The following is a 16,176-nucleotide window of genomic DNA, read 5'->3' on the forward strand; positions in this document are numbered from 1 at the left end:
AAATAAAAGAGGCCTTGAGTGAAAACACCAATCGTAATGTAATAAGAGTTCTTTACTTTAAAAACTATTGATAGAAGCAATTACTTTTGAATCCTTGCTTGTTTTTCTGATCTGAAGGTAAGACAAACTGGGTGAGTGGAACACATTGTGTATCTTTATGGAACTCTCACACTCCAGAAATTCAGCCTATTAAAAAAAGGAAGAAAGGCAAAAAAAGAGATGGATTTTGTTAACAGCACAGCTAGAGTACAAGCATTTGCCCTGTTCAAATTACATCTAGTCCTCGACTTACGACCACAATTGAGCTCAAAATTTCTGTTGTTCAGTGAGACATTTGTTAAGTGGGTTTTGCTCTATTTTATGACCTTTCTTGCCACAGTTGTTAAGTGAATCACCACAATTAAGTTAGTAACAACGTTAAGTGAAATCTGGCTTCCCCACTAACTTGTCAGAAGGTCGCAAAAGGTGATTGCAACAGCCGTTAGGTGCAAAAAATGGGTATACGTCACTTTTTTCGGTACCGTTGTAACTTTGAATGGGTCACTAAATGGACTGTTGTAAATTGAGGTACTCTTTAATGCAGTTTAGATTACAAATGAGCCATAACAAACCACGGCATTCCCCTCCCCACATATTTGCCCCATCAACTTTGGGAAAGTCCAAACCCAAACCACAATTCTTAAAAAGAGTTTTTATCTAATGGGAAACTGGTTTCATAACAACAGCAATAGAAAAAACTTACTTTCTTTCTTTCTTTCTTTCTTTCTTTCTTTCTTTCTTTCTTTCTTTCTTTCTTATATTCTATTGCAATTATTACGAAACATACATATCTGATAAGTAGCAAGATGCATTTGAGGAAGAAGACAGGCATTAAACAAGTTTACATATTGAAATTATTTTCACTGACCAGTTAAAAGTTTTCCTATAGACAAAATGACAGGAAAGAAATATACCTTAATGCGCAAAACTCTTGTATTGGCTGAAACTGGAAGCTCAATCTGAATAATCCCATCTTCTGGAACAGGATAATAATGTAGCTCATAATCTGTGTTGTTTCTATGTAATTCGTTTTTATAGTCATGTATCTGATAAGAATTTTTTAACTGTGTGACCATGATTGTGACGTTATTCTTTTGTTCAACAGACGTTAGTGGATGATTATCAGTTCTTCTTATTTTCAGCTGAAAACAAATTAAACTTTAGACACACAAAATTATTTAAAACAATAATAACTGTTACATACAGCATTTATTCGAAATGGTAATACTACCGTGTTTCCCCGAAAATAAGAAAGGGTCTTATTTTCTTTTGCCCCCACTAAATATGGCCTTGGGCTTATTATAGGGGGAGGACTTATAGTTTTGGGGCTGCTGGGCAGCTGCTCCCTTGCGAACTGGCTCCCGAAGAGCCGGGCAAAACCTCAGGGACAAAGCAGCCATGAGGTGACCATGCTCAAGAGCAACCGCCCAGCAAACCCCCTCTCCAGCCGGGCAGAGCACCATTCACTGACCTAGGGGGTATCCCTAAGGTGCAAGGCACGTGGAGCTCTGCCCGCTCCCCAGCTCCGGAAGCTTGGCACATTAGGGATACCTAAGTCAGTGCATGGAGCTCTGCCCGGCTGGAGCGGGGGGGTTGCGCGAGCGCCTGGTGTGCCCCCACCGCACTCCAAGCATAACTTCTCCGGCTTCCAAACTCCAAAACTCGGCTGCCGAGTCTTCCAGCAGCGGCCCCTCTAGAAGTGCGCTCTATGGTTGTGGGCTGGCTGCCGGACAGTCTTCCGGACAGCAAGTCTTCCAGCAGCCAGTGCACAACCATAGATCCACTGCCGAGCCAGCCCACAACAATAGAGTGTAGTCCCAGAACGGGCGCTGCCGGAAGACTTGGCAGCAGCCCTCCAAAGTGTGGAAGCCAGTTATACTCGGAGCATGGTGATGGCGGCAGCAGCGGGGCCGGGATGGCGGTGGCGGCAGTAGGATTGCGGCGGTGGTCGCTGTGCGGCTGCAGTGGCAGTGGGGCCGTGGCAGCGCCCTGGCCCAGCCCTGCAGGGAGAGTTGGGCATGGTGAGGCAGGGAGGCACGTGAGCTGGAGGCAGAACAAGTGCTCGCGCAACCTCTCTTTCCAGCCGGGCAGAGCGCCACGCGGCTTAGCGCCTTTGGGATATTACTGGGTCGGTGAGTGGCGCTCTGCCCGGCTGGAAAGTGGTGTTGCCGGGTGGCTGCTCATAAGCGTGGTCACCTCAGGGCAGCTTTGTTGCACTGCTGCGACAGCGCAACACTGCCGTTTGCCCCTAAGGCTGTGCCCAGCTCTTCAGGTGCTCACTCGTAAGGCAGCAGCCACCTGGCAACCCCAAACCAATAAGCCCCTCCCCCCGGGATAAAAAGGCCCAAGCAAAATTTGGGGAGGTCAAAAGAAAATAAGGCCCTGTCTTATTTTCGGGAAAACATGGTATTATAGCCCACAGTATACATATAGTCTCCAGGTGAACGTGTCAGATCGAGATGAAGATTTTTGGCCTCTTTAGTTTTGATTTGGAATTGAACATTTTGAGAAACAAAATGGATGCCTTGAGACTTGTAGCTTTTTAAGAATGTCATTCCATCTTTCTGATCCATCATTCATTCAGTCCATTTCTGAAATGATACTGAAAGAAGCAAACAGTTACATAACACTACTCACCATAGCAATGAAGTTCAGAGGCGGCTTCAAATATCTTGGATACTCAAAGAAGTCTAATGAATAATCATGTAGCTGTGAAAATACTGTAGCACTTGCATTTTGGGAGATTCCTATTATAACAATCAGAGATGTTTTTAAAAAATGATAGACACAGATTTGTTTGTTTTTAACTGAAGTAAAATAATTCGCACTTATTCTAAGTGACAACACTGTATGATTAGATTCATACAACATGCTAAAACAAAAAAACAAGTCACTTAATGTTTTCGTGTAATATCCTAAGCTTTGTGTTTTGTAGATGGTTTATAGTTTTCTATAGTAGTAGATGGTATGTCTATCTGTTTCCAGAACCTTTTAAATTATGAAATTTCGCTTCAAATGACCAGTGTTAGGTGATGGATTTTCAATTTTATTTGTTGAATAAAATAGGTAGAGTAGGCTTTTGCAAAGCCCATGAAATGTCCTTCTCCAGCAAATAACAAAAAAGACCCTGTCCGTAGCAATAAGCTATGGTAGCTACATTTGAACCACCATACCTCCAAATTTTAATTGCTAAGAAATATGAATGTGATTTAGTGACTGTGCTCATTGTGTGCTTGTGGGATTATGACTGTCCACTGTAAAAAGATACAGCTGGATTAAATAGACCTTTGATTTGATCTCTTCCAATGTTCTATAAAAGCCACATTAAACCACATACCTGTAAGAGATTCTGTAACAACAGCTATAATTTCTATAGGTCCTGGATGCAATATATCCTCATCTCTGACAGCTAGATATTTTATCTCTGGACTCTCCAGTGTGAAGTTCAAAGAACCATTAATCTGAGATCAGGAAAAATATATTGATTAATCCTATGTTATATTTGAAGCAATATTAACCAGAAATAATATTAAGATATAATATTTTTGTTACTGCATTTCACTGTGAAATCAAAACAATAAAATACCATGCTGTTGTGGCCCAGCAGGAGCCGTTGGAGCTGCCACCAGACTCCGACAGCAAGGGGCCCTATGAGTCGGCTCTGGAGGAACCTGGACAGGGTTCCGACTCTGAGCAGGGCGCAGAGAGGCTGATTGGCTACCAGGAGGCGCCTGAGCCTTGGAGCAGTGGAGGAGACAAGGGAGTGTGATCCTGACATCATGCATTGGAGCAGTGGGGAGGAGACAAGGGAGTGTGATCCTGATGTCATGCATTGGAGCAGTGGGGAGGAGACAAGAGAGTTGGTCCTGGATGCCCGGCAACGGAGGGCTAACAAGCATAAAGAACAGTTACGCAGTTACAGGAGATAATTGAACTCAGCTGGTGGTAATTAGGCTCAAGACTAAAAAAGGAATGACTTTCTACATGCTCGTCACAGGAATCAACATATTTACTAGAGCTGGAGAAGCTATCGTGGCTAGCTTGGCAGGCTGGATTGCTGCCAAGATTAGTCTGTGCTGGATTGCTGCCAAGGTCTAATCTGTGCTGGATTGCTGCCAATGTCTAGTCTGTGTGTTAATAAATCCTTGAAGTATCTTTGTCTTGGCGTGCTTTGGTGTAGGAAGAGGGAGGTCAGAACACCATGCCAACATCTGAATCCGAGACTCAATGGAAGAGAATATATGTAGCTCAGGGCTGAACTGTGCACTCCTTGGTACTGGTAGCAAAATGTCTGCAATCAAACAATCAAGCTCAGAGACCACCAAGTACTTCACAGAATCTTAATCTGGGTACATTTTAGGTTGAAATGCATTCTAAGCACTATTAAAAAGGTAAAGGTTCCCCCGCACATGCGTGCTAGCTGTTTCCGGCTCTCTTTTTTATGTATTATAAAGATGAGGTATCCCAAATCTATGGATGGATAAATGGATGGATGGATGGATGGAGATAGATAGACAGACAGACAGCCCTGATTCTCACACTAGCCCAAACATTTACAAGATCTGTTCTTGACCATAGAATCTAAAAATGTTTTAAAATGGTCTAAAATGTCATGATATATTACATTTCATTTTTAATATTTTTCCATACACAAATTTATATGAACTGAGATATATCTGCACCACAATATATCTAACTGTTAGTCTTCCTTGCTAAAGCTAAGTGGAAAAAGGCAAAAAAGACCCAGAGATCTATTAACACTACATTCCTCTTTTGGTTTAGCTACAGTTTTACAAGATATTTGTGGAAAGAATAGCCGTGATAGCTGAAATGTTATAAACCTGATACAAAATTAAAATTAGGGGATTATTTTCAGGGATGAATTTAACTTGGAAGAAAATACTTCAATTTTTCCCAGTCATAATATTTTGTTGTAGTTAATCTCCACATTTACTAATACATTACTATTTTTTTGGGGGGGGGGCATCTCCTTTTAACACTTGTTTTAAGTGGGTAAGAAATCTTCGAGATTTTGAACTGGTTTGCTTAACCCATGGCAGTAATGGCTAGGCACTTGGTTTAGCAAGTACAATTAAAATCTTGTTTTAAAAGTACTCAATTTTAGAAGGCAAATAAATATAAAATATCGTATTTCTAAAATTGATAAAGAAAAGAGAATCCTAATCTTTCACATATGCTTTTTCCTAAAACTCCTGCCAATAAGCTATCGCACAGGGCCTATGACCCAACTTCATTCCAAAACTCTGACATGCCACTGCATCTAGATATATGTCAATTTTGAGACCAAAAAGCAAGAAATAGTAAACAATGCAAAAAGCTTTTTAAAAGTTGTTCTGATAAGGGTTTAAAGTGGTAGTATGAGGAAGAGAAAGAAGCTATTCTGGATCAGAAAACAGCAAGGAAAATAGAAAGACCACAGGAGAAATCACTAGAATATGTTGAGTGAGGGTGGGCCATGACGCACAATTTTCCTGAAACATAAGTATATTGTCAAGAACGGAGTATGGCTCACCTCCATTATTTTAGTTATCTTTGTGTTCTTTGTTCGAAACAATGAGAAGAAATCAATAGTGACCTTTCCTTTCATTGGTTTTCCATATAAGTACCTGAAATGAATACCCAAAGCACCACAAAAAAGTATCAGTTGGAAATTGTTAGTTTCAATAGACAGACTGAAAACATATGATAACGCATCATGTACTTATTAACCTGGACAGTTTATTTTTCAAACAGTGGTTTAATTTTTCTCTCTCATCTGTTTCCATTTGAACATCTCTTCAATAGCATCCAATCACAACTTTTTATCACCCTCTTTTCAATCAATGCAGTCTTTGCCTATATATTTGTTCTGCAATTTGATTATCATGGTTTCCTTTCCATATGACCAAACAGCTTCATTTTTAAACTATGCCCTTTCATTTCTTTAACTATGCCCCCTCACAACAGTTTTTATTTTTTTCCTGTTATACCCAAATATGTACAGGAGGACGTACATCTGTTTTCACTTATTTTGACAAACATTAATTCCTCCCAATAGACCACATATTACCGAACAACATAGTACCTTTGCTGCTAGGGTTTAAACTTAAAAGATGCACAGCTTGATATACCTGCTCTAATTTTTCACCATTGATGGTTAACTTACAATCATTGACTCTATTTTCCTAACACACATCACATGCGGCTAGGATACCTGAGGGACCCCCCCCCCTCTGCCCGATTACATCTGCCTTTCCCATTAGGTCCAGCAAAAGATGTATGTTGCAGGTGCTATCTGCAAAAGAGATTCATCTGGAGGAATCCAGAAGACCTTTTCTGTGAAGCCACCTGCCATGTGGAACATTGTTCCCCTGAGGTAAGACTTGACATCCATGACATCCTTCCAAAATTCCTTTAAAACACAGCTCTGACAGCAGATCTGGGGGTTTCAAGGCAGAGGTTTGATGAGATTGCTGCATTATTTTTAACATAAATTTCCTCCACTGTCTTGTTATTAATATTGTTGATGATTTTTAATTTAGTTGTTTTAATATTTTGAGGTTATAATTGTTTTTATTGTAAGCAACCTAGAGCGACTTTACTATGAGATGAATAGCTATATAAATGTGATAGTTAAATGAAACATTTTTTTCACTGCACATTCCTACATACCTATTAAGCAGATAATAATCACCAAGCAGGCACCATTCTCATCATTCTTGCTTCTCAATCACATCTTCTATAACTCGCTCATCTTGTCTTAGCCATCCATTCATATCGCCTATCAGAATAATATTCTCCCCTTGGAGACATTCATTCAGAGAATTATATCATTTTTCACAAAAAAAACCCTAATTTCTGGCTTTTCTATCATTCAGTTCACTGAATAATAATATGAAATCATCATCAACATATGGATTCCTATTTTTATATGCAGTAAAAAACTGAAACATAGTAATTTCTGATATACACATACTTTTCATTCATTGTTAAACCCATACTTTCCCTTCCTGAATTCATCAATTCCACTCCATGCCATCAGTTCATTTCCATTCAGATTACCTGTATTACATTATTCCCTTTCTCCTTCCTCTTAGTTTCACAAATATAGAACGATTTTTAATTAATTGGTTCATTAATTCTCTTTTACATTTATTCCTATTACATTACAACCACAATCTTCTCTATAGGTTGCAGTTGTAAAATACAGAAGGCATAAACTAGGTTATCAGTCCTAAGTGTACCTGTGTCATAGGTGATTCTCTCTTTTCATAATCTGAATAATACTCATCAGGTGATGACATTGTGCGCAAGTCAGAATCTTAATCTATAAAATACTGTGTCAACCAGTATACTATTGCCCACATTTGGTTCACCCACAAAACCGCGCTCGACTAAACCGCGCCGCTGACGTCATCAACAGGGCGACAACAGTGCGGAGACAGAAGCACGCTGTAAACCCTAAACCTAAAATTAACCCCTAAACCTAAACCTAACCCCCCTAAACCTAATCCTAACCCTTAACCTAACCCTTAACCTAACCCTTAACCTAACCCTAAACCTAATCCTAACCCTTAACCTAACCCTAACCCTAAAGCTAACCCTAACCCTGACCCTTACCTTAAGTTGAATCGGCTTGCTTTCAAAGCGCTATTTAAAGCGCCCTTCTTTCTCCGTGCTGGCTGTTGTCGCCCTGTTGATGACGTCAGCGACGCGGTTTAATCGGGCACGGTTTAGTCGAGTGCGGTTTTGACGGGTCACGCCCACATTCCATTAAATAACTGTTTGTTTACTTCACAGAGGTCATCATGCAACCTCACTGATATTCCAATTTAAATAAACCATCAGCGTGTGTGTGTGTGTGTGTACTGAAACCTAGATATTGTTCTCAATTCTATAATATTTACTTTTTACTTACTTTGCTGTGATAGTGCCATTCAACCTACTTTGCATAGAATAATACGTAGGTGTTGTTAAAGAAACTTCAAACTTCGGTGCCACTGAAAAAACCCGAAAGCATCTATTACACTTGATCTTAGCCAAAAGGCTGAGAAGCAATAACAATTAAAATTATCTAATGAAGAAACTGAAGCACCTAAAAGATTAAGCTTGAGTGCTCTTCTGCTATATATTTTTAATTCAAGGAAGACCTCACTGAATGAATGAATGAATGAATGAATGGATAGATCTCAGAATGATTTTTGGTTTGGCAAGCTGTAAAAGATAAATTTAACATTACAAACAAGTGGATACTAAAAGCTACATCTGACCTTGCTCATGCTAGAAGTTCATCATGATTACTTAAGTCCCACCCAGTGATTTCACTTTGTTTACTCTAAGAATTACTGTCAGGATTCAAGTTATTAAACTTTATGCTAAACAGTCTTGCAATCTGAGTATTATAATTTCCATGTTTTTTTTAAATGGTAAGTAATATTTTTGATTTCAGTTTTGTGGAAGAATCATTGCCTTCCTAAATTTAAAAATTTATTCACCTTCTGCCTTAAAAATTTTTATAAGAACCTATTTTTAAAGAGCAAAGGGTTATCACTTACCATATTCCATTACTGTAAATAATTGATAATAGGATTGATCCTACGGAAACACAAGCAAAAATAGAAGTTATATAATAGAAAAGCATGGCAAGGCCACACAGAGCAGAGTCCAAACGGAGCTTCAGAAGGTAAACTGACCAGCATGAATCAAATTGCTTCCTGCAAAGGCTCATGTGCCTTTGCTCCTCCTTTATGTCCTATGGGAGGGGCCAATCACCCCCAAGTCTTACTTCCAAGTCATCCCTTCTGTCTTAACTGTTCTTGTCTTCTGGCAGCTCTGCGCATGCACGCAATGGGAACAAGGGGAGCGCCTTGCTGCTGTCTGACTCTGGAGGCTCTGGAGGCCTAGATGGCCCTGGCCCCCTCTCTGCATCCAACACAGAGCCGTCGTCCAAGCCTTCTCCAGACTCAAGGACTGGCCCATGTTCCTCCCCAACCTCCTCTATGGTTGTGGGCCAGCTTCCGGCAGAACGTACAACCATAGAGCGTATGCCCAGAGCGGTCACTGCCAGAAGACTCGGTTTGGAAATTGCAGAAAAAGCCATGCGGCGGCAGCAGAGGTCCCCTGGCTCTGCAGAGAGAGCTGGGCATCGTGAGGCTGGGAGTCGCATGAGCGAGAGTGGAACAGCCGCTCGCACAATCCCCCTCTCTAGCTGTGCAGAGCGCCATCCACTGCCGTTTCTAAGGCGCCAAGCTGCGGGAGCCGGGCAGCAGCGAACAGGCGCTCATGCACCTTGGAGATACCCATAGGTCAGTGAATGGCGCTGTGTCCGGCTGGAAAGGGGGTTTGTCGGGTGCCTGTTCATGAGTGTGGTTGCTTCATGGCTGCTCTGTTGCGCTGCTGTGACAGCGCAACACAGTCATTCGCCCATGAGGCTGTGCCCGGCTCTTTGGCAGCCCACTCACAAGAGAGCAGCCACCTGGCAACTCCCCTCTTCAGCTGGGCACAGAGACGCTCACCAACCTAGCAGAATCCCGAAGGCGCTAAGCAACGCAATCACCTTTGCCTCCCCCCCGGTTCCCACGGCTTGGCACCTTCAGGATACCAATAGGTTGGTGAACGGTACTCTGCGTGGCCGGAGGTCGGGGGTTGTCCAGGGGGCTTATTTGCGGGGGAGGGCTTATATTTTTGCCCACCAGAAAAATGTGGCATGGCCTTATTATCAGGACATGTCGTAATTTCGGGGAAACATGGTATCTAATGAATCATTCAGACTATAAAAAAGTGAAAAGTATACCATCAATGATTAAATCAGAAACAGGTAGTCTGTGACCACGAATCAACTTTTGGAGTCCTTGGAGCTTAATCTAAGTGTAATCTAGCCCCACCCACTATACAGCCTTTACTCCACCTTAAATTAAAGCTGTCATCAAAAGGTTGCCCACTTCTACCTTAAATACAAAGATGTCTTAATTATACTCACATGTACTTGAGCCTCTATAGACCAATCACCAAAGAGAGGATATTTGGATAATTTGAACTGCTTAGCGATCTTGCCCATTTTTCCATTCTGTGTCAACCATTGCTGAATCAAATTTTCCTGAGGATCCTAACAAAAATATATGTTAATTCAGAATAAAGAATTTAGTGCAATATATGACTGCTAAAATAGCTTTATGGAAACAAAATATGCTTCAGCAGAAAATATTCACCTAGAAAACTTCACCATCAATTGCACTATATAATCAAAAAGGTTGCAGATGTTAAGATTAGAAATCCCTGTGGCAACAGGAGTTAATTTTCTGAAATGATTTCACTTTATCATTATATCACAATGAATTTCATCATTTGTTACAGAGCCTCAATACAATTGTTTGTTTGTTTGTTTTTGGCAGACTTCATTTCCGTAGAAAATTCTCAACTGTTACCAAGTTCTCATGTCTTACTTAGCTATGGTTTGTTTAACCACAACTCGCTGAAACCAATAGCTACATTATGGCTTGCTCTACACTGCCTATTAAGCCATTGAGGCACATTTGAGCCGAGGTGGCGCAGTGGTTAGGGTGCAGTACTGCAGGCCACTTTAGCTGACTGTTATCTGCAGTTCAGCGGTTCAAATCTCACCGGCTCAAGGTTGACTCAGCCTTCCATCCTTCCGAGGGGGGTGAAATGAGGACCCAGACTGTGGGGGCAATATGCTGACTCTGTAAACCGCTTAGAGAGGGCTGAAAGCCCTATGAAGCGGTATATAAGTCTAACTGCTATTGCTATTGCTATTTTCTGGTGATAAAGTATTTTCTACACATGAATATATCTAATGAGGTGTCAATAATTTTAGAATTATTCTTTTATGTTACCCAGAGTCATGCTGTTTGAATTGCGTGGCCATGTAAATGCTTTAAATCAATATGTAAATAATGAAAGTTAGCACTTTCCAAGAATCTCTTGCCCATCATTCCCCTACTACAGCTCTTTTCTAAAGAGCAATAAATTTTACCCTGAATTTACATCAATTGTTATCTAAAACATAAGTTTAGTTTGGAAAAACACGTAATTTGGACCAGCGTGGGAACATCTATACCCGTGATGGCAAAACTGTGGCCATCACCACACAGAGCCATCTCTCCAGGCACGCAAGCCGTCGCCCGTTGCAACAATTCACAATTGTGGAACCTGGAAGAGCAGCCACCAGGTGCATATGTGTGCGCTGGACAGCTGCTCTTCCGGGTTCCGGCATGCAAATATCCACTATACACCTGGTCTTCCGATTTCTGATGCACATTCACGCACGAAGACCAGCTAGCATGCACATGCACACCGGGTGACTGCTCTTCCAGTTTTTGGCATGCACGTGCTCCCATTTCGGCACTTGGTGATGAAAAGGTTTGCCAGTACTGATCTATACTCTGTACAAATACATATTTATTTAGGGTGTCTTTTACAAGAAATCACCTTCCTGCTGCTCTACCGAAAGCACAAGAGTAATTTTCACATATTCCACATGAAATCCCTTCTTTGCCAAATAATTTTAAATCTATGCTTACCTTAATGTAAATATTTACAGGAGTATTATATGGCTTGAGGTCAGAAAGCACAGTAACAACCCGTATTTTCACTTCTTGTCCTGGTTTATACATTAGCTTGTCAGTCTGGATGAAGACTGAAAAACTTTTGCTTTCAAACGGCAGTGATGTGCGATTAGAAAACATCAGTTTTTCTTTGGAATATCCATTCACTAATAACTCATAATCGCCATCAGAACTGCCCAACGGGAGCTGAGGAAGAAAACTCATTTCATTACCATTACCATTGCTGCTGTTGTATTTATCTGATTTCTTTTTAATCCCAGATTTATTCTTATTTTGAAATAATGGCAATCATACCTAATGCTCCTTCCTCTCCTATTTTTCCCACAATAACAACCTTGGAAGATAGGTTGGGTTGAGAGCGTGACTGGCCAAAATCATCCAGCTGGCTTTCCAGCCTAAGGAAGTACTAGAACTCACCGTCTCCTGGTTCCTAAGCCAGGCATCTTAACCATTAGGCAGAACTGGTTCTAGTCATTCTTACATGTCCTTAGAGACACGGGGAAACAGATGACTGGAAGTCAAAACACATAAAGATCATATACATTAACATTGTGGGTCTAAGAGTTAACCTGCACTGCCTAGTTGTCCTGGCATCAGAACCAACAGGCATTTTCTTCTGAAGGGTAGAAAGAAATGAAATCACTCTCTATTAATTTCTTATTTACCTTCCAATCAACCTCAAATCCCGCTTGTCTGCTCCGCTTTTGAAGTACATTTTCCCTCTTGTGTTTTCTCTCATTTTGCAAAACCAAAGAGTTAGAATTGATTCGAAGTTTGAACATCATTTCTTGGGAATTAAACATATCCAAATTTTCTTAACTAGCTGCTCAGTGCTTTACTGCCACTATCGCTAATTTTCACAACCTTCCCCATTCCCCAAATAATTGAGTCTAGTTAATATATAGCATTCCTCTTACAAGAAGTGCCTGAGGAAAGGCACTATAATTCACAAAAGCTTACGGAATAATAAAGTTATTAGTCTTTAAGGCAGGGATGCCAATTCTAATGGTTATGAGAGTTGTAGGAGGGCTTGTTCATTACCCCAAGAACCACAATATTGGAGTCATTCCACACACTGATAGAATTTTCTAGAGTAGGCCTGTCAAATTGGTGGCCCACAGGCCAGATACGGCCCACGTGGGTCGCACCCACCCCAGCTCCGCAAAGAGAAAAAACATCCCAATATGGCCTGATATATCACGATACAGCCCATTTTCTGGCAAAAAAACACTAACTGAATTTAGACTTACCACCATATGATTCACTTAACAATCATGTGATTTGCTTAACTACTGTGATGAATTGCTTAAAAGACTGTTGTAAAAGTTTTCATAAAATTAAGCCTACTCATATACTGACTCAAATTATGACCTCAATGACTTACAACCAAAACTTCTCTCAGTCCCTTTTAATTGTCCTTGTCCTCCCAGTTATTTTATCAAGTTTCCAAGCATCTCCTTTCATTGGTAACTTCTGAAATATTTTAACAAAGACCAAGAAAAAAAGGCCTTGAAGGGAGCTCTTGCTATTTGCCATTCCAAGCCAACAGGAATTATGAATTATTAGTAGATTCAAGGTATTACTGAAACCAAAAATCTTTTGACCTTCTAAAAGATGACTATTTTGGGTTCTCAACCAATATAAATTTTAATATAAGTTATATAAGTTATGTTAATATAACATATTAACATAAGTTGTACCCTGTTTTTAACATGTAAATAGTTTATATTTTGGTAATGTCAGATTGTGATTCATGGATCGAATAAGATACTTTACAATACACCAAAGTTCTGGCTGTATTTCACTAGATAGATTTCAGGTTGTGTGAATTTCTCTATGTTTGTAGATCAGACAAGGAACTGTCTTCAGTTTGAGATTAAATAAGAGCAAAGCCCGAAGACAGACTTTAATCATCCAGGCTAAGAAGAAATAAAATATCTTGGATATTAGTACAATTTAAATTTTTTACATATATTTCTCATATTTTATTAATGTACCAGAGGTGATATTCAGCAGGTTTTGACCAGTTCTGGAGATCCGGTAGTGGAAATTTTGAGTAGTTTGGAGAACTCATAAATACCACCTCTGACTGGCCCCGCCCGCATCTATTCTCTGCCTCCCAATTCCCAGCTGATTGGGAGGAAATTGAGATTTTACAGTATCCTTCCCCTGCCACACCCACCAAGCCATGCCCACCAAGCCACACCATCCCCAAGCCACACCCCCAGAACCGGTAGTAAAAAATGTGAATCCCTCCACTGATGCACACATGTGTTACATTTACATATTGCTGTTTGCCCATAAAAATGAGTTTGCATTTAAGACATTCAGATTGAAATCCCAGGTTCTTCTGAGTGGGGACTCAAATTTATTAATCTAAAGAAACAAAATAACACCTACATACTGATTACTAAATTGGAGCTGTAAAATATAATCAAATTAGCCAAATGAAAAAGTAAATAAAATCCAAGTTGGAAACATACGATTTATATTTCTAATATTTTAAGAATACTTACAGATGGAAGGACTAGTGTCCTAAAGGAATCTATATTTGGGGGGAAAAAGAATAGGAAAAAAATTAAAAGATTTCACTCATCCATATGCCAGGTATTCTCCCTATTCAAGTATGACTTCTTTATATTGCTTATTCAGCAACATCCTTTTTCAAAAATATTGAACAATGAGATATCCAGACAATAGAACTATTTAAGGTGGGAGGAATTAACCTAGGTTTTACAAAGCAGGAACATAGAGATATCTCTCAACTTTCAACTAATTGCCACCAACCATTTTGAACTTACAAAGGACCCCCAAGAGACTTACAATCCACTGTCAAAGTTCTGATATCACTCCCCCCACAGTCATAGGTGCTTGGCAACCAGCCTGCTTATATGGCCATTTGCAGTGTCCCATGATCACATAAGTACAATTTATGGGTTCACCGACAAATGCGCACTCGACAAAAGCGCGCCACCAAAACCGGGGCAAGAAAACTGCAAGTTCGAAATTGCGCCGATGAATGAGCGCAGAAGTGCGCCAACAACAGCGTGCCGACAAAAGCGCGCCCTAAACCTAACCCTAAACCTAACCTTAACCCTTACCTTAACTTAAATCACGCTTTTGTGGGCGCGGTTTTGTTGGCGCGTTGTTGTGGGCGCGTTTATGACATCACGGTTTTCTCACCGCAGTTTTGTTGGCGCGCTTTTGTCGTACGCGCATTTGTCGGGTCACGCAATTTATGATGGCATTGCTGAAAATCAGAGTTTACTTCCAGTCTATGGAAAAAATCTAACCCAGTTAATAGTGGGCTCGCTTAAAAACTGTTGTGTTTGCTTAACAACCACAGCATTCAATTTACAACTGCTGGATTCGCTTAACAACACTTCAAAAAAGATAGTAAAAATAGGTCTGGTCACGTGGTGACTCACTTTACAACCATCATGACTTATGACCATAATTGCCAGGCTCAATCGTAAGTCAAGGACCACTTATAAAAAAATAAGGGAACAGACTTTAACAGCAGGCTCTCTCTTATTTGATCTACCGTAAAAAAAATAATCTAAGGAAGCCATCTTCTATTCAGCCTGCAGGAAGGGATTACTCAAACATTACTCATATAACTAGAGTCCATTCTATTACAAGAAAGTTGTGCTAAATTTCTGGTTCTTTCTTAATATCACGCAATCATGCTAGTCCCAGCTTACTACCACCATACGCTGAAAGAATAATTCATGTTCACCTGTTTGTTCTACTCACAAAATATTATTCAAGTCTAAAGGAAAAATAAAAAATACCATGTTCCATTTGTGGTCGTATAACGTAAATAAAGATCTGAAAGCAAAATGTATGTTGATGAATAAGCAACCACATTTGGGTGAGGTTTATCGCGCACACACAGAAGTGCATGAATAATTTCTGATAAGTAATAGTTTTCAGCATGTCACATCGCTTTTTTTAATTAAAGGAATAAAAAAATTAAGGCAATCAGATAACTATACATGAAAATATACATGAATTGTATTAACTAACGTTAATAGGGAATAGTAGGGAAATAATTTAAGCCAAATTAATGAAACTGAATTGTTTTTTAAAAAATAGATCTCAGAAATGTAATTATATTCAAATACAGACATGCGTACATTTAAACATCCATACTGTATTTTTAATGTGTTTATTTTGAAATTCAGCTGATTGGGGGAAATGCCAATTGTGTGAAAGCTCTGTTTCTGGTAGTAAAAATAAATTCCTGCCCCGTGTATTTCCTCAGCAGCATCCTATTCCATATTTTGTAGAAGCTAAAGTGGTGCAGCTAAGATGTTGGACTGGCAAGATAGAGAGAGACCTAATTCAGTTGCAGAAGCTCATTGGATAACTAGATTCTATCACTGCAAACCTATCATCTTCTAAAGTTTGGATAATATCTGAACCCAACAATTGGCCTATGGAGTCCTTAACTGAGGAGACTAAGATCCAATTTAAACCTCAAAACTGGTCAGATGCTACTGGATTCACCATCCAGATTTGGCATTGCACTTATGTCATTTGTCTCTAA

General features: G+C 40.0%; 1 protein-coding gene across 1 annotated transcript in view; it reads right to left on the bottom strand.

Annotated features, from left to right (window-relative positions):
• Positions 1 to 16,176, bottom strand: part of CD109 (CD109 molecule) — a 74,748-nt gene that overhangs the window by 50,298 nt on the left and 8,274 nt on the right. Inside the window, exons 3-12 of the mRNA XM_032216177.1 lie at positions 14,141 to 14,169; positions 11,580 to 11,810; positions 10,019 to 10,144; positions 8,595 to 8,634; positions 7,958 to 8,039; positions 5,573 to 5,666; positions 3,377 to 3,500; positions 2,677 to 2,786; positions 954 to 1,181; positions 85 to 186 (exon numbers count right to left, since the gene is read on the bottom strand). Coding sequence (XP_032072068.1) covers positions 85 to 186; positions 954 to 1,181; positions 2,677 to 2,786; positions 3,377 to 3,500; positions 5,573 to 5,666; positions 7,958 to 8,039; positions 8,595 to 8,634; positions 10,019 to 10,144; positions 11,580 to 11,810; positions 14,141 to 14,169 — 1,166 coding nt within the window. The remainder of the gene's footprint in view (positions 1 to 84; positions 187 to 953; positions 1,182 to 2,676; positions 2,787 to 3,376; positions 3,501 to 5,572; positions 5,667 to 7,957; positions 8,040 to 8,594; positions 8,635 to 10,018; positions 10,145 to 11,579; positions 11,811 to 14,140; positions 14,170 to 16,176) is intronic.

This window comes from Thamnophis elegans, chromosome 4 (assembly GCF_009769535.1).
Source record: "Thamnophis elegans isolate rThaEle1 chromosome 4, rThaEle1.pri, whole genome shotgun sequence".
In the NCBI taxonomy this organism is placed as follows: Eukaryota; Metazoa; Chordata; class Lepidosauria; order Squamata; family Colubridae; genus Thamnophis; species Thamnophis elegans.